General features: G+C 40.0%; 1 protein-coding gene across 1 annotated transcript; it reads right to left on the reverse strand.

The window, feature by feature from the left end:
* Window positions 1-5839: 5839 nt before the first annotated feature.
* Window positions 5840-23330, reverse strand: st8sia1 (ST8 alpha-N-acetyl-neuraminide alpha-2,8-sialyltransferase 1). Its single transcript, XM_012815551.3, has 5 exons — window positions 22530-23330; window positions 15256-15400; window positions 13061-13170; window positions 7640-7732; window positions 5840-6432 (listed from the first exon to the last, which is right to left on the reverse strand). Exons 1-5 carry the CDS (start codon window positions 22709-22711, stop codon window positions 5961-5963), a joined length of 1002 nt encoding a protein of 333 aa, XP_012671005.1. The 5' UTR covers window positions 22712-23330; the 3' UTR covers window positions 5840-5960.
* Between the last annotated feature and the right edge of the window lie 2848 nt (window positions 23331-26178).

Below are 26178 nucleotides of genomic sequence, written 5' to 3' on the forward strand. Positions count from 1 at the left end.
GCCCCCCATCTGAAAATACTCCAGTCCCGCCCACTTTCTAGCCCAGGCAGTATGGATCACAGCTTCTGACAGTTCTGCAGGTATTGAGAACAGGACAACTAAGTAACAACAACAACAAACCATGGACAGAAATGTATTGTTTCACGCTGATAAGGGGATGTCAGCACTGTTCATACTCTTTCCAAAGGTCTGAACTGTCATCAGGCACGGTTATCTTCAAAAGGATCTCGAACAACATTAATTCAGAGTTGGTTAGTTCACTCTGCTTCACATTTCACTCTAGACAGTTTCTCAAGCCTGGGACAATATCGAGCAGTGCTTTGCTCACCATCCAAATATCCACCATCAGTCGTATGTATCATGTGTATGTCACTGCTGTATCAGGTGGGCACTTTCCTTTGTCACTGTTTTGTTCCATTAGGCCCACAACACCTCCAGAAGGTTCAACAGTGGTGTCTGGCGTTCCCAGACCACCCCCCTCCATACTCACGATGGGTTAGGACACATGTCAATACCAGACAACAATAGATACACCCAAGGTAATATCATACTGTGGGAAATGTTTTAGAATTAAAAGGAGAATGAATGGGAACAATTATATATAGTGGCTTGCCCCAATTAGTCAAGCCCCCTGAAACTAATTACAAAGGATACTTACACATACTTTTTTTTTTTTTGCACACAATTATGCTCTTGTATATTTTCAAAGTCACAATAAGTTATTTGTCTGCTAACATTAAAAATGAATGAATTACTGAAAAAAAACGACTAACGTAAGTATTCAGGCAGGTGACAAAAATCATACAGAGGTGCCTCTTACTTGACCATAACTGACATAATTGGGTACTACATATAAGAGGTTCAAGTAGAGATCTCCTTCTAGATATAAAACATCACTTTAAGGATCATCATCCAGGCTGTGAAATAACTGAATGAAGACTAAAGGAACTAGGTGATTCAAATACTTATATGAGGAAAAGACTCCAAGAAAGTATCAAAGTGTTTTGATGTCCAAGTGTGCACAATTGGATTCCTACAAATGAAGTGGAAGTTGCCTCACACCACACAGATGCTGTGTAGAAGAGGTTATCCGCTGAACCCAGCATCTGAGGAAGATATTAACTGGCGAGGGAGGCCACCACAGTCCACACCTCACCCCCCAAAAAATCTACCAAATTTCAGTGGTTGTAATTGGGATGTCAATCCAAATGAGATTTTCTATTCATTGACACTGCTGAGCACAGGGTTCACAGAGATCAATATGTGATTGGATGACATAAGTTCTCTCCCCATACTGTCTGTTGCCATGCTGTTACACCACATACTTGAATGGAAATGGGGTGGGAATTGTGTGGGAAAACGGGCAGATGCAGACATATAATTAATAGTAAACTGAAGTCCTATTTATGAATGCATTATATTTTCTTCATTTTGAAAATGGTGAGGCCTTCAGAGAAGACTTATGGTACGGATACATGCCAGCGAAACAAAACGTTCGCTTTGCTTTGAGTGGGCGTGTATTATCTCTGAACTGTCTCTGACGTGCGCCATGTCCAAACATGGTGTGTGCGAAGTCTTTCCGGCTACAGCGAGTTAGTGCCATTTAAAGGGCTGGAATAGGGAAGGTGTTTTGTCCCAATGAGCCCACATGAGTGGTCCCTGGCGGGCCTGTTGTGTGCTGTGGGACTGCTTTGGCCTGTAATAGATCATCTTTTTGACCTTTTTTACCTTTTTTGACCATCATTTTCTCCCGGTTGGTCAGTCATTCGAACTCAAAGGAATGGAATTCTTATTTGTTTTTCTTGACTAATGTAATTATCTTCCGCTTGTTGTTCGTTCTAATTCTGAATAAAATCAAGTTTTTCTAGAGAGTTAGTTCAATCTTTAACTGGCATGTGGCATCAGGAAGTACATGCCACTGACAGCAGGGGGTCAGGCTGGCTGTCCTGCAGTGCAGCCACCTGTGATGCCTGGATTGAGGGGGACTGCATCCCTGACATCTCCCTAAACTCCAGGAAGGGCGTCAGGAAACCCATGACAGCCATGTACCTCCATGCACGCGCTGTGCTCACCCCTGCACCACTCCCGCAGCGGTGCTTCTCCCTGTTCTTCTCTCTTTCCAACGTGTGCCCGAGACCCTTCCAGCGCTTCTTGCACAGATCCTCTACGTAAATTAGAACATGGGAAATGCATACTTATTCATATTAGTATTATGAATATGGATTAGAATAATATGGATATCTGCACATTAGAAAAGAAGCCAGCAATTGTGTAACATTATGTAATATGCGTTCAATAGGATGGTAAATATACCAGTGGCTAGGTAATCACACAACCACAGAACACAGTATGTGTAAATAAAAAAAACGTTATTCTGACCTTCCTCACATACAGTGCCTATAAAAAGTCGAGTCCCTCTTCCACTCGGGCATATTCTAGAGGCACCCATGGGTGTCACTTTGGTTTGAAAGGTGCTGGGGACATACATGTGGGCATGCAGTTTGGTTTCAAAAAATGAGGAGGACATAGACGGCACTTTACATGATCCTCCCTGACACTGGGCTGTTGCGTATTTGCCTCTGCTATTTGTATAAGCATAGCTCAAATAAAAATGTGCCAAATTTCAAAGGCTACAAGGATTGTGTAGGGCTAAAAATGTTAGAACATGCTAAAAGCAAGTGGGATGTACATCTGTCAGAGTGGCCAGTGGATACAGAACTCTGCATCACTGCATCAACCTTCCCTGAACCTTTAAGAGATGTGCTAGTGTCACATAACAAAGCCATGGGTCTTGGTGTAATTATCACTGCCACTTCCTGAGGGTGCAGGTTCTAGTCCAGTGCAAGACTATGTACATTTATATCAAATCTCATAGCGAGCGACACATTCAAATCCTATCACATGTGAATACTTTGCCAAGTTTATGCCCAGGGCCCAAAAATCAAAGGCCTAAACATCAAATCATGCATGCTTCAAAGTGGAGACTCTAATTTCACGATTTTAACGATCTATGTACATCTAACCACCTAGAAATAAAAGAAACCCACCCTCAGCAAACATGGCTGTAACTCGCTCGCCAGTGAGCAACCAAACACAGCTAAACTTAATCATCACAACAAATACAACTTTTGGACTTTTTTTTCCAAACACATTCTTTTATTTGGACTTGGCAAATGAAACAAAACTTGCGATGGTAGCAAGCTTTTGAAAGCACTTAACATCAGGAACACCAGAAGGAGGTTTCTGAGATGTATAGAAAAGCATGTATTTTTAGATGAGCGGTTAACATGCACTGGAACCAAGGTTATAGCATTTGACTAGGGGCCATCAGAGAATCTCTCCATTTGAACCTGAGCTTCAATGGGTGCCTTGGGGCTTGCAAAGATACCTTTTAAAACATCCATCAGGCAGGTGTATGTTCACATTAAGCAATTTATTGTACAAGTTTGTCATTTTAATACTGTTTGTTAATACACGTGTATTTTACAATTAATATTAAAATGAAATCTGTTTTGTGTCTTTACCTTTACCTTATGCTCACAGTTGGGTTGCTATGCAGTACTTGGCATGATCATTATGTTATAACTGCATCTCGAGCATCATTGGATGAACAACTTCCAAATATCAAATGAAAACAATACAGTCCTGCTTGTTGATAAAAGCACACAAAGAAACATCCAATCATAGAAAACCTTACAACAACTACTAACCTTAAGAATCATGCCTAATTCCAATGTTTGTTCTATTTTTAAAATATCAGTAGAACTGCCATTCAACCATTCAAAACGTTAGTCCTTCTCTCCATGCACAAAGCAAACATGAGCCCATGTTTTATTATATACATGCTATAAGTTATATAATGAAAATGAACCCATCTCAATTGTATGGATCACAACTATGGAACTCAATACCTCAAGACATCCACAAGGCACCAAACATCAATACTTTTAAGAGGCAGCAAAAGCAAATTTTTAGAAGCGAGCATTCTGTGGATCAATTTGACCCTGTATTCACATTCCAAAATTTCACATTTTTGTTTCCTGCTTAGTTTCATATCAATACTTTTATACAATTTTTTTCTGACTTCACAGCATTGTTTTATCCTAGCCAAACATTCCTATTTGACTTGATTTATTCATTCATCTCCTTTCATAATTGATCAATTTCATTATTAATCCATTAATCCACAAAAATATGCATAACTGCAAGTGTCATGTCTTCATGAACTGAAATAAAAGATCCTGTAATGTATGTATTGTTGCATGATGTGACATACTTTAAGTTGTACAAACACTTAAGTTGTACCAATACTTTAAGTTGTACCAACACTTAAGTTGTACCAATACTTTAAGTTGTACAAACACTTAAGTTGTACCAATACTTTAAGTAGTACCCACACTTAAGTTGTACCAATACTTTAAGTTGTTAGCAATACTTAAGTTGTAGCAATACTTTAAGTTGTACCAACACTTTTAAGTTGTACAAACACTTAAGTTGTACCAATACTTTAAGTTGTACCAACACTTAAGTTGTACCAATACTTTAAGTTGTAGCAATACTTAAGTTGTAGCAATACTTTAAGTTGTACCAACACTTAAGTTGTACCAATACTTTAAGTTGTAGCAATACTTAAGTTGTAGCAATACTTTAATTGTACCAACACTTAAGTTGTACCAATACTTTAAGTTGTAGCAATACTTAAGTTGTAGCAATACTTTAAGTTGTAGCAATACTTTAAGTTGTACCAACACTTTAAGTTGTATGCAATACTTTAAGTTGTACCAACATAAGAAATACTGATAGATATTCCACTCTATTCTGTGTTTACCCTCTGCATTTGAACTGTGTCCAATCCAGCACTGGCCTGAGTCTGTGTAGAGAGACGTGTATTAACACACACACGTCGAGAAACAATGACGGTGAATGTGGCCTCAATGTGGGTGGGATGAGGAGGCTTAAAGTACACACACATGCAAAAGGTGCATGCTTTCTTTTTTTCAATGCATTTCAAGTCCACTGTGTATTTAAACTCTCGTCACACAAAGTGCTGAAGCCTCAACCCACATAAGACCGAACTGGTGCAACACCAAGGCTGCTCAATGGCTCCCTGTAGCTGCTAGAAATACATTGAAATCTCTCACTCGCCTATACAGCCACTGGTTTGGCCCAAACCTATTTAAATGCTATGATTCAGCTCTATTCCCCCTCTTGACCACTTCGCTCCTCTGATGAGCGTCTGCTGTCTTTACAGTTAAGACTTTCTCTCTGTTCGTGGTGACCTAGACCAGCGACAGCCTTGGTACATTCAAAAAACATGTAAAAACTCACATTTTTAATGTATAAAAAGTTAATTTGCTTGAGGCATACTCTTTAAGTATAATCTTAGTTTTGCTATTATTAAGTATAATTGCTTAATTTTTTCATAGTTGGGTTTTCTGTTTTTTTATCTAATGTTTTGGAAGTCGCTTTGGACAAAAGTGTCTGCTAAATACCTGAACTATATAGCTATCGTTATATGCCTGTGTAATCTCTCACTTCTCACGGAGTTCTCACTTACTAATGTAACTGAAAGTGGCAGCCCTGGGTATTTTATTTGACAAGGTATATCCCTTAACTTAATGTCTAACTTAAAGTTCTGGCTCTCTCCTATATGTGGCCCTGATTCTGCTAGTGGACTGCAGCAGTGGTGGGACAGTGTGTCACCACCCCATTCATTCCATAAAGTAGCAGGAGGAGATGGACTGATTAGAGACACGATCTCTGTTACTTAAGATCTTGTCATACACACTGGGAAGGAGGCAGAGTGCATTTGTCCTTCGGGTGATGGTAAATCTGATTTTTTGAATGTCTGTTTGAGTGTGGGGTTTGAGCGCCATGAAAGGAGTAATATTTGTTTGAGGTTGCAGATGAATCGATTGAAAAGGAGAGCTAATGAGAAGGCTTATTCTGATAGCGGTTTCTCAGTCTATTTCAGCGCACTGACCTATGTGCAAACGCAAGGTGCCAGTCTTGTGCAGGTTCCAGAGTTGCAGGAACTCTTCAGGCATTGCGTGGAAGCCAGAGTAGGGAAGGATATTGTCATAGTAATGGTGGCTAACAGGCTGCTGGTTTAGGTCCTCAGCGAATGGCCAGAAGCCGTAGACCATCACTTCATCACACAAACCTAGTGCCAAGCTCACCAGAAACAGCCCCGTGGAAAGACGCTTGGCATGCACACCACGCCTCTTCCAGAACTTCCCCACGCTCTTCAGGAAGTCTGGGTTGGCAAAAAGCACAGTTTGGTTTGAAAAGGCGTCGCTCAGAGTATAATAGGCTCTCAGAGATGGTTCAGTCCCTGGCTTCATGGAGAAAGCAGACATGTAGACGTAGCTGGATCCGTACGCCTTCATGCTTTCCACAAATGTCCTGCGTGACCACAGGAGGTTCTGATACCTGTGAAGAGCGAGGACACATCGTCAGAAATACAACTCACAAGGCATCATTATATGTAGCATGGGGTATATGGAGGTCTGTTACGGTTCCACTCTAAGTGCCATTGTATCACTATAAATGGTTATGTAGTATGGGGTATATAGAGGTTTGTTTTACGGTTCCACGCTAAGCTCCATTTTATCACTATAAATGGTTATCTAGCAGGAATCTGGGAGGAGACTGAGGGGCAGATTTGGAAATCACTACCATTGTGCTCTTCCTGCAATGCATCATTTCTATCTCTATATATTCAGTGGAGCCTATTAGCTATACTGTACTAGCGGATGCCATCACTGACATCGTTTCCTGGTTCCTAGCGCCACGTGTCCTTCTATGTCATGACCCAGAGAGCAAGACAACATTAGCATGTTGATGTTCCATCTGAATCATCATTTTGGTTGAGATCGAAATATCAGTGCCAAACAAATGTTGGCTCATCATTTGAAATCAGTGTAATTGATTGAGCTCAAAATTGTTCTACATGTCTAGTTCTAAATTCCCTCTAAAAAAAAAAAAACTGTTTAACAGTACCACTAGTAACCAATAATACGTTTATAGTGTAAGTATTTAGCAGCTTTTGTCCAAAAATATATACATAACAACAGAACAATATATAGAGTACATTTCAATTTAACAGAACTTCTCTGAGACCATCACTGCATGATGTGAGGCACTCAAACCAAGAGCCATGAATAATTGTAGTGGACAGAACAGTATTTCTCAAAACTCAAATGGTATCCACAGTAATTATATGGACATGACAGGTTAACAGGATCATCCAAAACAACAGAGGAATCACCATTCTCAGCTAAACACATCAAGCATTATTAGCAATAATGCATTTCTTTGATTATCACAGTGCGCCCCTAGTGGTAAAATAGGGCAATTGTTTGTTGATGTGTAGACCTCAAGGTCACCCAATGAGTCATTTAAAACAAGAATCATAATTCCAATTAGAAAAGATCAATTATGAAGTATGAACCGAATATGTTTGTCATTTCAGTGCCCTGTGAAATTGTACTCCCCCCGTACATTGTCTCAAGTCCATCTACCAAGGTTGGTGTCTATGTGCTCAAAACAGATCAAAAATCAAAACTCTATGGGAGCCTATGCACCTTCAGTGTTTATTCCATAAACATGAGCACCATAACAGCGCAGAAGCTTTTACCTCTTCTCAATGATGCTGGGATTTGCCGTCACCAGATGAGTTTTCGTCCCAACATCTGCTGTATACTCTTTGGTAAGCGGAGGCAGATTGCATCTAGGGAAATATATTACAGAGAGACTATAAGTAAAATAATCAATGTAAGATTTACCAACATGTAAAAAATGCAATTTCACATAAATAGTAGGCGTAGAATGGTTAATAAGATCACTTAATGTTACATTAACACACATTACATTGCACGTTGCTCATTCACATTGCACTCCTGTTTTGCTTTTTGCACTCCACTTTCCACTTTACTTTTTTATATTCATTGTTTATATATTTGTATCGTATATATTGTGGTTTTTTTGGTTCTTATGTGTAGTACTTTTCTTATGTGTAGTACTTATTTGTGTTTTTATGTTATGTGTAGTACTTATTGTGTTTCTATGTTTTTATGTTTACTGTATGCACCTTCACACCAGAAAAAATTCCAAGCAGGTGTAAATCATCTGATCATCCAGAATGCAGTTCTGCGTGGCTTCCATTACCATTAGGGGTGTACTGTAGTTCCATCACCACTAGGGGTGTACTGTAGTTCTATTACCATTAGGGGTGTACTGTAGTTCCGTTACCACTAGGGGTGTACTGTAGTTCCATTACCACTAGGGGTACTGTAGTTCCATTACACTAGGGGTGTACTGTAGTTCTATTACCATTAGGGGTGTACTGTAGTTCCGTTACCATTAGGGGTGTACTGTAGTTCCGTTACCACTAGGGGTGTACTATAGTTCCGTTACCATTAGGGGTGTACTGTAGTTCCCTCACCACTAGGGGTGGAACTGTTCAGAAAACTAAATCAAATTGGGATTCCGAATGACCGTTACCATTTTTGCCTTCCTTCCCTTGTGTCCCTCTGTGCAGGCCTTAAATGTCCTGATCTTCTGCTTCATATTTACAGTATTTAGACATTTTAACTGTCACTTTGCATGCACTTGTATTTCCTTTCACGAAATGCAAGTCTAGTTTTATACACAAACCTGTGTATTAACCACAAGCATGTGTTTTATTCAAGCAGCAGATGTACTTCACACTACTTAGCATGCATGCATTTTGTGTGCGTATGAGAGAGAGAGAGAGAGAGAGAGAGAGTGCAGCGTTTACAGGGCTTTTCATTGTTGGCATGTGGTGGTAGCTATCAAAAAGAAAAAAGGACGAAGGCAATGAGCTGCAGGCGAGGCTCGAGGGGGTGAAAGAAGGAGTTATCTCCGATGTGCTGACCATTTGGGCAAGAGAAAGGTTGAATTGAGAAAAGAGAATTGGTATGCTTGTTTACACAGGAGAGGAGGAGAGAAGCCCCATTAATGTGCTGAAAAAGTATTAACCGCAGGGCTGCAGAACGTTTACAAAACCAATGTATAAACCTCGGTTAATTCAGTCGTGAAATTACTGCCATTCTGACCAAGAAAGGATCATTTTCACTGTTACATCATGATGCGTTGATAACGTGCACATAGAGCACTTTGGAAGAGAGGGGTGTAGGTGGTCTAACCATAGACTACATTACCCAGAGGTCCCTTATCACCTTCCATTCCTTATCTACCTTTCATTGACTCGGTATTGGCCGCAATCAAGGTCATAAAACTGGTGACGCGTTTTTGCCCTTTATCACAGCGGCAAACCCAAAACTCGGTCTCTCTCGTTTGGATTCGCTGCAGTGAAGTCCATCCATCTTATAGAGACACCCTCCCTACAGATGACCCTTCACCAGGACAAAGGACGACACGACGACTCATAGCTTATAGGACTTCTGATCAAAGTTCTAATCTATTTTGAAATCGCTAGTTAAAAACCTGAGTATCGATATAACACACTGCAGCCCCGCAGTTTATTGAATAGGAGAAGGCGACCGGATCCCTCCTCCCTGCTATTCAAGTCGACGGAAAGAATTCTTCATCCCTTCACGACTCATCCCGACCTCACCAGGCCGTACCAGAGTCCAGTCGACGGACTGATTAAGAAGGAAGAAACCCGGCATTTCACGCGCCTGCGTTCCCGCTGCTCCAAGGAAACCGCAGAAAACATCTTGGTCGCCACGCAAGAGCGATCGAAGTAAGGCGATATCTGGGCAGAATTTAGTTTTACATGTATGTTTTAATCTGTGTGATAACTTTGTTATTTGATTTCGTTAAGATCTAAATGCAAACTGTAATTTCACAAGCTACCCGGTCTTTGACCGTTATAATCTTGCTTAGTTCTTTTGCTAGTTAATTAGATAGATTGTGCATGCACTATCTTCTATCTCTTTCTCTCTCTCTCTCTAACTCCTTTTGCATCACCCACGAACATATACACGCACACATTGCAACTCAGTGTTGTCGAAGATCTTAGTATTTGAATTAAGGCCAACCAGGATTTGTCCTTAAGGCAAATCCTTGTTCTAGGCATTCATACTCGTGTACCTCCCCCCAACTAAAGTTGCGCCTAAGCAACTAAAGTTTCCTGTCTCGGACCCGCAGCCGCATCGGTGACTATTCTGAGACACGATTGACTGCGCATCCCCACACACGCACCGCTCACACACGCACGCATCCGCTCACACACCACCACACACAGACACACAGGAAGCAAACGCACCCTCTCTGCTTGCTGAAACAGAGTACCTCATTCACAACTCCTTTGTGCCTTGCTCGTTTTGTTACTCCAGTGTATTGTGATTATACCTGATTTGATATACGTTAATCACCGTTTATTACTTTTAATAAATTGTTTATATTATACTTAAACAATTGTCTTGCCTGTTATTGTTTCCACTATTAACTGAAGCCATTTTTCCGCCATCAAGTATTCAAATGCTTCACTTTTCTAGTTGTTTCATGAAGTGTTATAGACTGTGTAGTGATATTGTAGTACTTTAGTATTGTGATACCATACATAGATTGTAGCATAGTGATACAACTAGAACCTTCCATTGTTTAGTAATTTGATTATAAAATATTAAATACTAAATTTAATGATTATTAAATTTTATGAGACTGATTTAATTAACTTAATGTAATAACCCCGGTTTCACCTACAGGGGTTTGAGCAGAATTGCTCTTTACATTCATGCACACACATGCGCAGGACAGCTAGAGTAATGCAAAGCCTTTGTGGAATGGGTACACTTGTGTTTACATATTTTGTGTTGAATTGATAACTGTCCAGCACAGTTAGCAAACAGGCAAAGTGTATTTTTTTGCCGTGGCCTTTACATTATTTAACACAGACAGGCCTAAAAAACATGCATGAAAGCTAGCGACATAAGATATTAGGGAATGTGTTCCTGTAGTAAAGCTAGCGACATAAGATATTAGGGAATGTGTTCCTGTAGTAAAGCTAGCGACATAAGATATTAGGGAATGTGTTCCTGTAGTAAAGCTAGCGACATAAGATATTAGGGAATGTGTTCCTGTAGTAAATAGTGGAAACGCACAGTGGCTTGCAGAATCGTTCAGCCCCACTCGGCCATTACCAAGGCTTCATTTGCGCCTGATACTGCCAGAACAGAATCTGTGACTTCTCTGTTTTTGACTGTACCTTTCTGGTATAAAAGATTACATTTTAAAATATTTTGAATGTATGTAAGTGAGACTGGTGTGCAAGTCATGAACGTTCAGAGGCCTGATATTTCTTGATAATGAACACTGAAAGAAAGTTATGACCACTGCCATTGGCCACGGGTTTTGTGCTTCTAAGTCAATAATCAATAATTCAGTAGTAGTAGTCTGTTCACTTCTTGTAACAGAAATTCATTGTAACTCAGTCAGCAAGTAATGCATTGCACACCCAGAACCACTGTTTGCATGAAGAACTATTACTATACTATACTATACTACTTAGCGGAAACCATGAAACAGCAACAGAATCATTTATAAAAGAGAGGTCTTTTATCGCTTTAGCAAGTAACCGTATAGTAAGCAGGATAATGTATCATTACCGAACAATTCATAAATTCATAAATCCAATTCAGAATGGGATTTATTTTCTATAATGACCGGTGGACTATGCATTATCCCTTACTTAATAGTATGTAGGAGGTTAGATTCCTCCAGCTGCCCATCTTGGGCATTTAAGCGCACTGAAGCTCAATTGAGAACCATTTAGACTCAACAAGAAAAGATGCTTGGAAACATTAATTGGAGGTAGCCTACATTGTAAACCAAATCTTCCTTTCTTCCCCCTCCAACTCTTGTAATGTGTAGCCCTCACATGCAAGACAAATGCATTGAAACAGTCTATTTAGAAGTATGATTTGGGCTCAGTCCCTTATGGTTCTGTTCTGTTTCTGTTCTATTTGAAGTGTTCTGTGTGGAGTGTGTGGTGTGTGGTGTGAGGGAGAGAAAATGAAAAACTTTAATAAATGAACGAATGAATGAATGAATGACTATTACATGAATCCTTTTTATGGGAAAATGTGTAGAAGTTTGTTTTGTTTTTTGAGCAAAAGTGCGATTACGAAATGGTGGCTGGTGAAAAATATGAGTGGCTGGTAAATTAATTTCCAGAAACATCACACCGTATCAAAAGAAAACACCCATTTGAAGAATTTGACCTGACCTCTCAAATTTTTAATTTTACAAAATCTTCTCTCTTACAGCTTTCTCTCCCTCTCTTCTCTCTTCACTCTTCTCTCCCTCTCTTTTCTCCCTCTCTTCTCTCCCTCTCTTCTCTCTCTCTCTCCCTCTCTTCTCTCTCTCTCTTCTCTCCCTCTCTTCTCTCCCTCTCTTCTCTCTCTCTCTCTCTCTCTCTCTCTCTCTCTCTCCCTTCTCTCTCCTCTCTCTTCTCTCTTACAGCTTCTCTCCCCCTCTCTTCTCTCCCTCTCTTCTCTCTCTCTCTTCTCCCTCTCTTCTCTCTTTCTGCTTCTCTCCCTTTCCTCACATGGGACAGAACCTCTCTCTTTGAGTTTTGGAAGCAAACTATGTAATGTATGTCTTTGAGTCTCCACTTGCAAGTTGGTAAGAAACATGTCAATGTTTGATGGGTGTGTTAGTGTTTTTCATTTCCCCCAGACTTCCACCACATCCTAAGGACAATGGGTCTCATGTTTGAAATATAGAGCGAATGTGTATGGACCCCGTTAGTAGAGGTGTTTTATGTGCAACCCTGTATTTATGAATATTGTAGTAGCTCCAAGTGTTTGGCTACATGTGCTCTTGTTTTTTTTCGTAGTGCATGTGTAAGTTACAAATCCAGATGAAGACTTTTTGTAATTACGGTAAATATTATGAATCACTGCACTGGGGCTAACATAAACATTTGAAGAAATTCTAATATTTAAAGATTCACTTGTATTTATTTATTTTCACTTGGTATGTCCTTTGCATGCAATTGTATACAGTAAGTATACAAATTTCAGAAAAGGTAAACAGACAGTATAAAGTAGTAGACTGCCCATTTTACCGAAAGACAAAGTCTGCCTGGTCGATGTCCCTGCCACAGCCACTGTTCTTCAGGACCCCTCCATTGCCTACCACAGCACACCTTTTAAGGGGCAGCTTCAGTGGTGTCTCCTAGCAACACAAACGCAATTACCAATATTATTGTTAAGTTAATTAAATTACAAACCGATACACACACAGATTCAGATTACAGACATTGCCAGATTTGGGGTAAATGCTTAGAGATCATATAATATAAATGTATCATTAAACATTCTCTGAATACTGAATACTATTGTGTGGCCTGTAGGGAAATGAATGAATGAATTGCTTGTTGTGGCAATCTGTCCCTTGAAACAGATGGAACCTCAAACTTGGTCTGCCTCCATTTCAGGCGCTACAACTGAGCTACACACTCACATATACATTAAAACTAAATCTTCTCTCCCAACATGCAGATACCGATGTAAAACATACACATCATGTGATTTGACAAGTGTCTGGGCTATGCAGGACAGTGCTTTAGCAAGTGATCCAGCAGACACAGCTGTCCTCATTATTCACCAGGAATACCATCCCCCCAGCCCCCCACCCCTTCATCATCATCATCATCTCAATCTCCCACCCCTAGTGAAAGAGGCTGACTCCACAGAACAGACTGGGGGAGGCACTGGGAAAACAGAAGAGAGAGAGGGAGGGAGGGAGGGAGGGAGGAATGCTGACATCTGACCCCATGCCATCCACCACATGTAAGAGGCGCTCCACCACACGCAATATACAGTCTACAGACAGAGTCCTACTTGTATTGCATGCACAACACATCATTCATAAGGAAAGCACTGAGAGGCAAATATAATGAAAAGCTTGTATTCTCCAGTTGTTGATTTTCTGACCTTCTTTTGCTCCCTGTTGGATAAATCACTGATACATTTCAACTTTCCTTCTTCCTTTCGTTTCTTATTTCTTTCTCTTTCCTTCCTTAAATATTCTTGGTGTTTCACTGGGTCATCCCTCACTCTTTGTCGGTATTCTCTCAGCCTCTCTGCTCCACTTTTTTCTTTTGGCATTTTGGTGTCTTATGATTCTTTCTCTCCTGAACAATTTCAGATAGAAATCAGCATTATCTACATCTTTAACATTTAGTCCACATAACACATTTATTTCAAAATGATGGGATTGAACTACTTACCATTCCATTTTGTCACTACCGAAACGATCATGTCACTACCGAAACTTTACCATATGTTTTGGTAGGGACTGTTTCGGTAGTGAATGTTTCGGTAGTGACAATTCTAGCTAAATTTGAGCATAAATAAATAATTCTAGCAAGCACATGGCTAGCAAACAAATCTTTGAAGAGTGTACACACAAACAAACATAATACTTTGCATAAAACCCCAAAAAGTTTACTTAATTAAAGAAAAAAAGGTGTTCGGTAGTGACAATTCTTAAGGTTACACACTGTTTTTCAGACTTTGGAACACATTTATATCAAAAGTATGGGATCTAGCTACTTACCATTCAGCCATGAGGGACAGGGATGCAGTATCACTGCCTGGTTATAAATGCAGGGGTGTGGCTAAAAAACAGGCTCAGCCAATGGACTAAAACTCCTGTGTTTCGGTAGTGACATGAAAACTATGGACATGATTTTTTGAGTATAGTTTTTTTTTTTTAAATTAAACCCCCAATAAATCAAAATCTTCCAAGTTCTGTTTAAACTTAATCATAAATATCTTTGAAATTAGACGATTGAAAAAAATCTAAAAAGTGTTATTTACGGAAATTGAAATTTAGATGCCAGGGTTGGGGACAGCTACTTCCCAATAGAAAGTACCCTATAAATGATGATTTCGTATATATTTAGCTTATTCCTATCTCATTTAATGTCTTGGGTTTAAATAGACCATAACATATTCTTAGTAAATATCTATGTCTGAATACTTAATTGTTTTGTAAATAGTTTTTCTTGTAGTGGGACCACACTTTGCACCAATTCGGTAGAATGGCCCATATACATACAAATATAGGGTGTTGGCATAAATCCAGTACATCGTTCATATAAGAAGAACTATTGGCAACCTGACTGGCCAAGAACCAGTTGCCAGTTAATTGGCCAATGCATGTCTGCAGATCTTAAAATCCAAAACAAATTGACATTTATACCACTTAAAGCAGTGTGAGAGTGATTGTGTGATATATGAAAGTAATATATACCTTTACAAAGAGTGGGTAGGTGTCATTGTTGACTGTGCGAGAGTGGTACAGTTCACCATCATACCACAGGACCTTGCCAATTGGGGAATTCTCCTTTGTAAGTGCAAACATCTCCCTCGGCTCACAGCATTCTGTGATCAGTTTCCTGTATAAAAGAAACACGGTTTATATATTTGTCATAGCCTATTAATAATTTTCGAGAGACGCTAAAATGGTAGAATGCTATTAGGTTTTGACAGTCCATAATATATATAATGAAGGAAGCCACATCTGAAACAGTCAGAAAATGGAAATGAGACCTTCAAGCAATCTGTTTTTAGCCTAACCTTTCATCTTGGCACTATCCAGAATGGAACCACACAGGCTTCAATGTGGAAACAAAAAAGAGTCTCTGCTAGTTCCATGAGCTTTGCCCTTTAGAGTCAAAGACCGAGTTCCATGTGCATTGCCCTTTAGAGTCAAAGACCAAATGAACTTGTAGTTTGTAGCGTGCAGAGGCTGCCTTTGGGTATCCCCACTCCTCATGGAAAAAAATTGCACAAGGCCCACATGTATGCGTTATAGAGATATAAAATAAAAAATAAAAGGAAAATGTCATACTTGACATTTGTTTCTTTTTAATCATATTCTTTGATTTTCTATAAGGCTGTAAGGCCTCACTGATGTATGCCTCACCTCAGTTCATTCATCTTAAATGGCTAATTCACTGGACACACATGGCAGTATTTGTTCTATCTCTGTATTCCCCTGTTCAGGCTGGAACACACTTGCACACACCTGCAACGCTGATAATGAATTATGCCTTTTCCCACACCTTTCGTTTATATGGTGGAGGTGGAACAGGCTTTCTAGTCCCTAATGACTGGAACTCAACAACTGGAATTGCCAGCAACAAACAGAAGGGAACTGAACTTGATGACAATGAAACTCTGAGAAAAAAACAGTACAGAATCTCAACTCCTCCACATGCAGCTTATATAGGCTGCCTACCAAGTTTTTATATTGTTTTTTCACTTCTTAGTAGCAGACGTGCTTAATATTTTAAATGTAACATTGCTGTCCGGCACATTTCCTAAGTAAAAACAGCTGTTATAAAGCCCCTACTTGAAAAGAGGAATCTAGATCTTTCCATATTGAACAACTACCGGCCCATATCAAACATCCCCCATTGTTATCAAAGTCATTGAAAAGGACATTTAATCAACTAACCATCTTCGTGATGTCAAATGCCTATTTTGATAACTTCCAGTCAGGTTTCGGTGCTAATCACAGCACTAAAACAGCGGTCATAAAGGTTTTAAATTATATACACCTCAATACCGATACAGGCAAAACATCAGTCCTACTGTTATTGGACCTCAGTGCCGCCTTTGACACTGTTAATCATATAACTACTACATATTCCTTGGTTTGTCAGGTACAGTTATCAAGTGGCTCAGATCATACTTAAAAGACAGGAGCTTCTTTGTTGCCATTGGAAACTACCAACCATCAACACCAACACCCTTGCACTGTGGTGTCCCCCAGGAGTCGATCCTGGGGCCTCTATTATTCACCTTTTTATGCTCCCGCTTGGACAAATCATTAAAGACAATACGATAGCTATGCTGATGATCCCCAATTGTACTCAGCCCTCCCACCTAATGCCTATGGTCCCCTACACTCTTTTCATCAATGCATAGACCAAATGAACTGCTGGATGTCTAAAAATGTCCTTCAGCTGAATAAAGGTAAACAAGGGCTTATTTGGGTGAAGTGAGGAGAGACTAAGTCTAATTACTTACTGTAGAGCGTATCAAAGCTACATTTAAGACTGTTCCCAGATGCTTTTTGTAAACCGCATAATGCTGAACTGTATCCTGGGCCTTTCTCTGAAAACGGCCCTATTGGGGATTCCATTCGTGTTGTTGCCCTATGGTTCTCTATTGGGGATTCCATTCGTGTTACTGCCCTATGGTTCTCTATTGGGGATTCCATTCGTGTTGTTGCCCTATGGTTCTCTATTGGGGATTCCATTCGTGTTGTTGCCCAATGGTTCTCTATTCGGTGTTCCAAAAAAGATTGGCTGGGCTATTTCAAGGCTCGAGCCCAGGGCATGGCTCTGGGCCGAGGCCTTAATCTGAACACGTCTATCAGGCTTGATTACTGAATCTATTATGGATACTGTTTGTACTATCACTCAATGGTTCTCTATTTAGTATTCCACAAGAGTCCTCAATGTTTTTTTTTCTATTTTATGTACTTTGTCCTTTGTCCCTATTGTTTACTTTATCTATTCATAATGTTCTTAACCTTTTATTTTGTATGCTCTTCTACTATTATGTTCTTTTCTTTGTCTTCACTTGTTCCTTTTGTTTGTATTTATGTAAAGCACATTGAATTGCCTCAGTGTTAAAATGTGCTACATAAATAAACTTGCCTTGATCTGGGTAACTATCAGCCTCTGTTATCTGCCTTTTTCTTCCACAATCACAGCCTCCAAAAAGGCATTGTACCAAGAAAAGGTTGGCAATGCCACAGAAAGTACAAAACTATTTTCTATTTTCTAGAATCTCCTTAACCCTCCACCCCTGTCATCAGTTACCTCCCTCTCTGCTGATGACTTTAAAGTTGCAGCCATAATCCTCCTAAGTGAGTATTAAGTTGGCTGGATATTGGAGCACTGTTGAATTCATTCATTCTCTTCTCTCAGTGAGGAAGATTGCACTCAAAGCGCTTCATAGGACAGATTCTGCTATCTAAGGTCCCAACCTGCACATCGGGAGCGGTTGGGGGTTCAGTGTCTTGCTCAAGGAGTGTGTGTGTGTGTGTGTGTGTGTGTCTTGCTCAAGGACACAAGGACACTGAGGAGGAGTCGGGATCAAACTACCAACTCTTCCGATTGCTGAACGCCTCCTCGCCCCCTTCTTTAACGTAGTAGTCCTACAACATGTCCTGTGGACCCCATTCCAACCACCCTTTTCCAGTCTATCTTGCCTACAATTTTACCTGCCATCACCCATGTAGTCAGTGCTTCACTCAGTTTGGAAAACTTTCCTTCATCATTCAAACAGGCTCAGGTTACTCCTTTGCTTAAAAAAGTTTCACTAGACCGATCTGATGTGAAGAATGATAGGCTGGGTTTTCATCCAACTTTTTTGTGTGCATTTTGACCATTTGAATAAGAAAATCTTATTCATAAAATCTTTTAATGCAAATAAAAGTTGATTCGCTAGAGGGGGGTGGATTAACTTCCTATTCGCATAGAGTATAATGTGACTAAGGTTGATGAAAATCGGACTCATTCTCATAAATTGGCATTAGTTGCAATTTTATCAGGTTTTTCTGAACGTTTTGTTTCCATAGCTGTTCACAACTCTTCCCTTGATGATTCCCTTTTTTATTCGCATAATACAGCGGACGGAGACACGCATGGACTCGCGTTTTCAGGATTCAGAATTGTTTTACCTGGGCCCTATTTTCCGATAGTGTCACCTAAAATGTAACCGCAAAATGGCTATACAATGAAATCGTTTGAGGCAAGCATTTGCATCAAAGTGGACTGCTTCTTTTCGCCACTGACATGCTCATAAATGTTCTTATAAGGGTCAGACAACATGGAAAGGATCCCTACAGAGAAACACCTGTGTCTGCTTACCTCGATCACTGATCCCTACAGAGAAACACCTGTGTCTGCTTACCTCAATAACTGATCCCTACAGAGAAACACCTGTGTCTGCTTACCTCAATCACTGATCCCTACAGAGAAACACCTGTGTCTGCTTACCCCAATAACTGATCCATACAGAGAAACACCTGTGTCTGCTTACCTCAATAACTGATCCATACAGAGAAATACCTGTGTCTGCTTACCTCAATAACTGATCCATACAGAGAAACACCTGTGTCTGCTTACCTCAATAACTGATCCCTACAGAGAAACACCTGTGTCTGCTTACCCCAATAACTGATCCATACAGAGAAACACCTGTGTCTGCTTACCTCAATAACTGATCCATACAGAGAAACACCTGTGTCTGCTTACCTCAATAACTGATCCCTACAGAGAAACACCTGTGTCTGCTTACCTCAATAACTGATCCCTACAGAGAAACACCTGTGTCTGCTTACCTCAATAACTGATCCCTACAGAGAAACACCTGTGTCTGCTTACCCCAATAACTGATCCATACAGAGAAACACCTGTGTCTGCTTACCTCAATAACTGATCCCTACAGAGAAACACCTGTGTCTGTTTACCTCGATCACTGATCCATACAGAGAAACACCTGTGTCTGCTTACCTCAATAACTGATCCCTACAGAGAAACACCTGTGTCTGCTTACCTCAATAACTGATCCCTACAGAGAAACACCTGTGTCTGCTTACCTCAATAACTGATCCCTACAGAGAAACACCTGTGTCTGCTTACCTCAATAACTGATCCTACAGAGAAACACCTGTGTCTGCTTACCTCGATCACTGATCCATACAGAGAAACACCTGTGTCTGCTTACCTCAATAACTGATCCATACAGAGAAACACCTGTGTCTGCTTACCTCAATAACTGATCCTACAGAGAAACACCTGTGTCTGCTTACCTCAATAACTGATCCATACAGAGAAACACCTGTGTCTGCTTACCTCAATAACTGATCCCTACAGAGAAACACCTGTGTCTGCTTACCTCAATAACTGATCCCTACAGAGAAACACCTGTGTCTGCTTACCTCGATCACTGATCCATACAGAGAAACACCTGTGTCTGCTTACCTCAATAACTGATCCTACAGAGAAACACCTGTGTCTGCTTACCTCGATCACTGATCCATACAGAGAAACACCTGTGTCTGCTTACCTCAATAACTGATCCATACAGAGAAACACCTGTGTCTGTTTACCTCGATCACTGATCCATACAGAGAAACACCTGTGTCTGCTTACCTCAATCACTATAAAGAAACTGTAGAAAATGACCGTCACCTTTCTCTAGTTCCGGTGATCGGTGTCACATTTGAGGCGATTTGTATAACAGTAAACCCACTTACTTGGCACACCACTGCACTACATTCATCAATGCTTTTGATAGCATTTTCATTTACAATAGGCTCCCAGGTGCCTTCTTGAGCAAAGGAGGGGATTATCTCTGGAGGATAAAGATGCCTTTTAACATCATTTTCCATTCTGTGCTGAAAAAGTACTAAACTGAGTACTGTTCCTACTACCCCTTAACAGTAAATCAGTGTATGTATTATCATCATTTTTTTATTTACTAATCACATTAAATCAATTTAATTATCAAACAAACTATTTAACATACCATATACCATACTTTATTTCAACCTGCAGTCATGTTCTTTAAACTCTGAGCCAAAGTCATGTCAGATCCCACGGGACTAGTATTATGATGCCTCCTGTCCATCAATTATGGAAAATGTAACCTTTTAAATGTGTTATGCTTTTAATAAGTCCTTGTTAACATGCTGCTGTTTTTTGCTGTGTGTTGCAGATAGTGCTGTTTAGTTGCTTTCATTGTTATGTGTTTCTGTGCTCCATTTTGCCTAAAAAGTGTTTAACAGGGCCTGGATTATCTTGGTTAATTGCTAGAAGTCACAATACTGAAAACTAATCGGTCCACATTTGAAAGCTGACACTACTGACATTCTTCCTTTTAAATCTTTTAACTGTTCTAATAAAAACTTTACCTTTTGGTATCTCTTATTTTTGTGTTCTTCATTTGTACAGCACTTCCAATTACCAGTGTTTATGAATTGTGCTTTATAAATAAACTTGCCTTATACCTTGCCTTATTGAAGCCAGATTCATCCCAGTTAGCACCAATTACGTTTAATGACAATAAGAACAAAATTAGAACAAAAAGGTACACCAATAAAAATGACCTTTCTCGGTCCACCTTACTAAATGTGGGCATAAAGTCCAAGGAGTTCCCCTGTGAACTCCCCTCATTGGGCCCACACTTTAGGGCCTTCGCTGGAAGCTTATCAATGGGCCCTTGTGAAATCTCTGTCCACTGGGCCTAACGGGGGTACCCTCACTCAACCCATAATGGCCCACAAGGGCATTATACTTGCTCGCATGTGCTAGTTGACAATGAGAGCATGTGCAGGATCTATGGGAACTCTATGACTCTGCCCATATAAAACTCACTGTGGGCCATCACATACATGGTTACTGAGAAGTTTGTCACTTATATACCACTTACTTATATGTCAAACGTTTGTTGCACTTTCTTGCAATGAAGAAATTGAGTGATATTGTATACAATAATTAAATTAATTAATTTGATAAGAGATTCCGAAGTTTTAGGTTAGACTTTATTAGCAATTCCCATCATTTCTATATCATATGCTTGGCATATAGCCTTTTTAAAATATAAGCAATACGTTCATGGCACTACAAGGCTCTCAACGTGAAAACCGACGTTGTCAATTTAACACTTATGAACTGGTAACATCTATAAAAATGTTAACGGTTACGAAATAAGAAGTATTAATGAGTAAAGAAAAAAGCGAGTGGCAACACGGCGGGCCATGTGTCTCTATAACTCAGCAGCGGACCGAGCGGTGAACCGATGAGTCAAGGAGCAGCGGACCGCCAGCTCTGACTCGAGTGGGCTGACAGTGTTCCACTGGCCTTTTGCCATGTGGGGAGGGGTACTGACAAAAATGTAGTGATTCATTTTCACACAACATCCGCAAGCTTTGCTTCCATGACCCATTTTCAGAAAAGTATCACATAGACCTAGGTTAAACACACATTTGCTGATTTGCGCACTATCTTAATACACTTAACCACATCGCACTGCTCGTTCTAACGTTCTAATACGACTATCCCAACAAGATTGAGATTAGTACGCTAACAATAGACCGTCTTAATAGCATGACCAGGCTACATCTAGCGGTTACTCCATGTATTTGGTTAATATTAATTGTCATTAGTGCATTTTTGTTCTCCTTTATTGCCTATACTAATTGGCTAGTAAAACATCAGTGAACCTATTACGTGCTTTTATGATGGGCGACTAAGGCACCATAGCCTTATGTAGCCTATTGTACCCATCGATACCAATATGAATTTCATTTCATTTCATGTGATGGACCATCAGCTAGTCGACCAAAACTGTGCCACGCGTCACAGTAGACCAGCCTGTGGTGTAAAATAGGCCTTATCAATGGCATATTACTTAGGCTAACATACTTAGCCTAATAATTTAATTGGTCATGTAGTATTAACATACATTAAATTGCTCAAATTTAAAGTGAAATGGGCCTACCTGTACATATCAATCCCCGTCTGATTTTTAGTCCACACTTTCCCCTGTCCTAGGACCTCTTCCACTATGTCTTTATCGCTTGGAAGTCTATAGACGGGGAAAATGTAAAGCCAGCACAATACCAAAACACACAGAGCGGCCCACACCGACAGTTTGCTTCTATGGCATTTCATAAACATCATTGCGTCTTCTCATACAGCCAAACACACAAATATGTTCAGGCGAGAGGCGACAGGCCGTCAATCCAACGCATGTATACGTTCCACCACTATCGTAAAACAGAAAACACACTACCAGTGTATAACGTGCCTTCCTATATCCATCCTGTAGCCTAACCGATACCGTTGCATATGCATAGGTCTACCAGGTTATCTTCTCTAAATGTCGTTTTGCCATAAGCTATTGTTTTGAGATAACTGCACGATTGTCCTATTCATTCAGAGCCTCTCGTGAATCCTGATGTCGGCCATTTAGACAGAATCCTGGGTACTTTGCCTCGTCTGTCATCCTAGGATTATTTAGCATCTCCCTGGTACCCAACGCTTTCTCTCGACGAGTTTTTAATCCCTTAAATCTCTGTCCCTAGCTATGAAGCATCATCTTGGTGGACGTCAATGCTTCTGCACGGCCAGCCAGTCTCTGGCGACATTTCGCAAATTACGCAAATCTCTGTTGCTCAAACTCACTATGTCAGATCATGTAGTCGAATGGCGTTATAGCAGCGAAGTCAATAACCCTGTTCTATGGAAACAAAGCGCCGTTTCATTTGTGTCCGCCCTGCTGTCTACATCTAAATTGCAGTAGTATGCTGACCCCTGCTGGACGAGTAGTAAATGGACAGAATATATCTTACAGTGTCCTGACACTTCGGCGAAATAAAGAGAGAGTGAAGAGGGAACATTTGAAAGGAGAGAAAATAGAGTGTGAGGGAGGAGGATAGAGGACTGTAAAGTCAAAGAAGGCTTACAAAAATCACAACGTTATCCACATCCTACAACAGTCAGCGATGATGTGTTCATGACCTTCATCTCCAGCAAAGAGGTAAGGAAAATTCCAGTCTTGATGAATGATGCACTGTTAGTTTATTCTGTTCATCTTCACACAGTAGTTGTTGCTGTGGTGTTTGCAGTGTATTGGCCAGTCACTTATTTCTGTTAACCATTCTCTATCTGTACCACACGTTTTTTTAGCTATTAATGTTAACGGAAATGATATGAACCGAAAATCATATTGCAGTATTTTTATGCTGAACATGATATAGGTTAGGGTTAGGGCTCGAAATTAACTTTTTGGCTTACCAGCCAAAATGGCTGGTAGATGAAAAAAATGACCAGCCAAAATTAAACCTGGCATTTCAGACGTACTCTGACATTGTTTGACATAAACAACCTTTCTTCTCATCCAATCTTCTTTATCAAAGCACATTCAAGAGTTGGCTATTAAAAATTTACTTCAGATGAATTCTTTTAACCTCATAAGAAGCGTTGCATTAGGCCTACAAAAAAGATCTAAATTAAGCTTTAAAATGACACCTATATGATAGATAAATATTGTCCAACTAGCAATATAGCATACATATTCAAAAGCAGATTGTAGCCACCAACCTATTCTGAACAAATTGTCACAGAATGTTAGTTTAGTAGGCTACAATCCCATGGCTGGCCTGCACTGCGATGTAGCAGTAGGCCTAAGCTACACACTTGACCAGCTTTGAAAAGTCTATCGGAAGTAGGCCTAATCAACTCAACAGAGCTAGAAAAGTAGCAAGTAGCCGTGCCCTGACAACTACACAACCCCGACGAACCACGGACGTGCGGTCAGGGGAGGCAGTCATTGTGAAAAGTAAAAAACTAATAATGATAACATTAAATAAATATTAATATTTCTCTACTGATCTGGGTATAGATGTAATTTCTGCATGATTCCAATCATTTCGAGCATTTTTATAATCAAACTCGCTGAATTTGCGCATGTCCTGTTCAAATAGACGGGAGAAAACAAGGGACGTGCGGTCAGGGGGAGGCACCGTATATTGTCTATGGGAGACAGGGGAGGTAGTTGCGCAATCGCTCCAAACTGGGTTTTGCGCATGCGTGTGCATGCGTAGAACCTTTGAGCTCAGCTCAAAACGCATTGAAAAATCATGTAGGTGAGGCACACATTACCTCTGCCTCAATGAAGGGGGCGTGCGAGAGCCCATCGGTCGGGTTTATGCTGGTTCTGCCGTTGCCCTTTCTTCTACACTTTGACCCTGACTGCGAAAATGGAAGATTCTATTGCTAAGCTAAAACATTTCTCAAAACTGGACTTTCAATCAAAACTTGAAGTGATCAATAATGGGAGACCAATGTCGGAGCTAAAAGGTATGCTTCAAACGACCGGACAGAAGATAACTTGATCGACTTCTCACATTCAAAGCCAAATTGCTTTGAACATGTTTGGAACCTCAAGAATACATTTAGTTTTGAACTTACAGCGGCAGCTCCGTTGATTTCCCATTATTTCTCTTGGGATTGTTTTATGTCTATGTGAAGCCATTTAACATCACACAAGTGGTTGTGATCACTTTGAACCCAAGACTGGTTTTTATTGGTGAGCTGATTTTGAGAAATTAAACTTAAATTGTAGGTAAGTTGTGTTTCCTGGTTGCAATGGTTATCCTGTTGCTACGTTAGTTAATTAGCTGGTTATCTAGCTGAGGTTATAGTCTCCTCGATTTAACTCTTAAAATTATAATGGGAAAAGGTAGAAACCCTCAGGGTGCTTGTGCAACTCGTAATTAAGAGTTCATATTCACGAGTTCATATTCATGAGTGCATAATATTTACACATGAGTTCATCACAAGCTAGCAGCTGCCTACTGTATGCACCTTACCTATGTGTGTGTAAAGAATGCTGATATGAAAAACAACCAGTAGTCAATGTGAAAGCTGCCAATTGAATGGTGATCTTAGATACTCTATTGGGTTTATGTATTTGTAAATTTGACTCTGAAAGAGTCAGTGCCTCACCAGCCACGAACCTCACCGCACGTCACTGATTGTGCATCAACTAATATTGGACGTTTCATTGCTGTCACTTAGGCTAGCTATAGCTAGCTATCGACTGTTACTTTGCTAATTTGCTATGTAGGCTATTACTAGCAAACGTAACTTCACTGATAACATACATGTAAATGTCAAAAGACCAGCATCTGGATAACGTATGCTAGTTATGAAAAGTACAGTTGCTGTCTACATTCATTATAAATGGCATAAGTTCTGTTTAGTGAATTCACAACTAGCAGGTGCATACACACACAGTAACCATTTTGGGGATAGTGGTGGTGTTCACCCTTCTGTACAGTTCCTCCCCAGGAATATACAAAAATGCATAGGTGTTTTTTGTTTTGTTTTTAATTTTTATTTTTGTTTTAAATTGGCCAGATGCACTCAGGCAATTTTTGGAGAGGCCGGCACCTGCTGGAGAAAGGACGCCTGATTCGCCTCCCTCTGAACTTTGTAAGTAGCCTACACAACTAGTACTATTGTTGCTGTTTTTGTTATTGTTATTATTATTAGCAATTATTACTTTCATAATCACATTAATACTACTAATTGTAATCAGTAGCCTAGTGTTATTTAGCCTTGTAGCAGTGGTGGCAGTAATT

This window comes from Clupea harengus, chromosome 16, assembly GCF_900700415.2.
Source record: "Clupea harengus chromosome 16, Ch_v2.0.2, whole genome shotgun sequence".
NCBI classification, from domain to species: domain Eukaryota; kingdom Metazoa; phylum Chordata; class Actinopteri; order Clupeiformes; family Clupeidae; genus Clupea; species Clupea harengus.

Bases quoted from the DNA above. Each gene is read 5' to 3' on its own strand.
- st8sia1 (XM_012815551.3), bottom strand. From the start codon at position 22,711: ATGATGTTTATGAAATGCCATAGAAGCAAACTGTCGGTGTGGGCCGCT. The intron at 15,401-22,529 runs GTAGGCCCATTT...TCTTTTATACAG, and splicing joins ACGGGGATTGATATGTACAG to GAAACTGATCACAGAATGCT. The intron at 13,171-15,255 runs GTATATATTACT...TTGTGTTGCTAG, and splicing joins CCTACCCACTCTTTGTAAAG to GAGACACCACTGAAGCTGCC.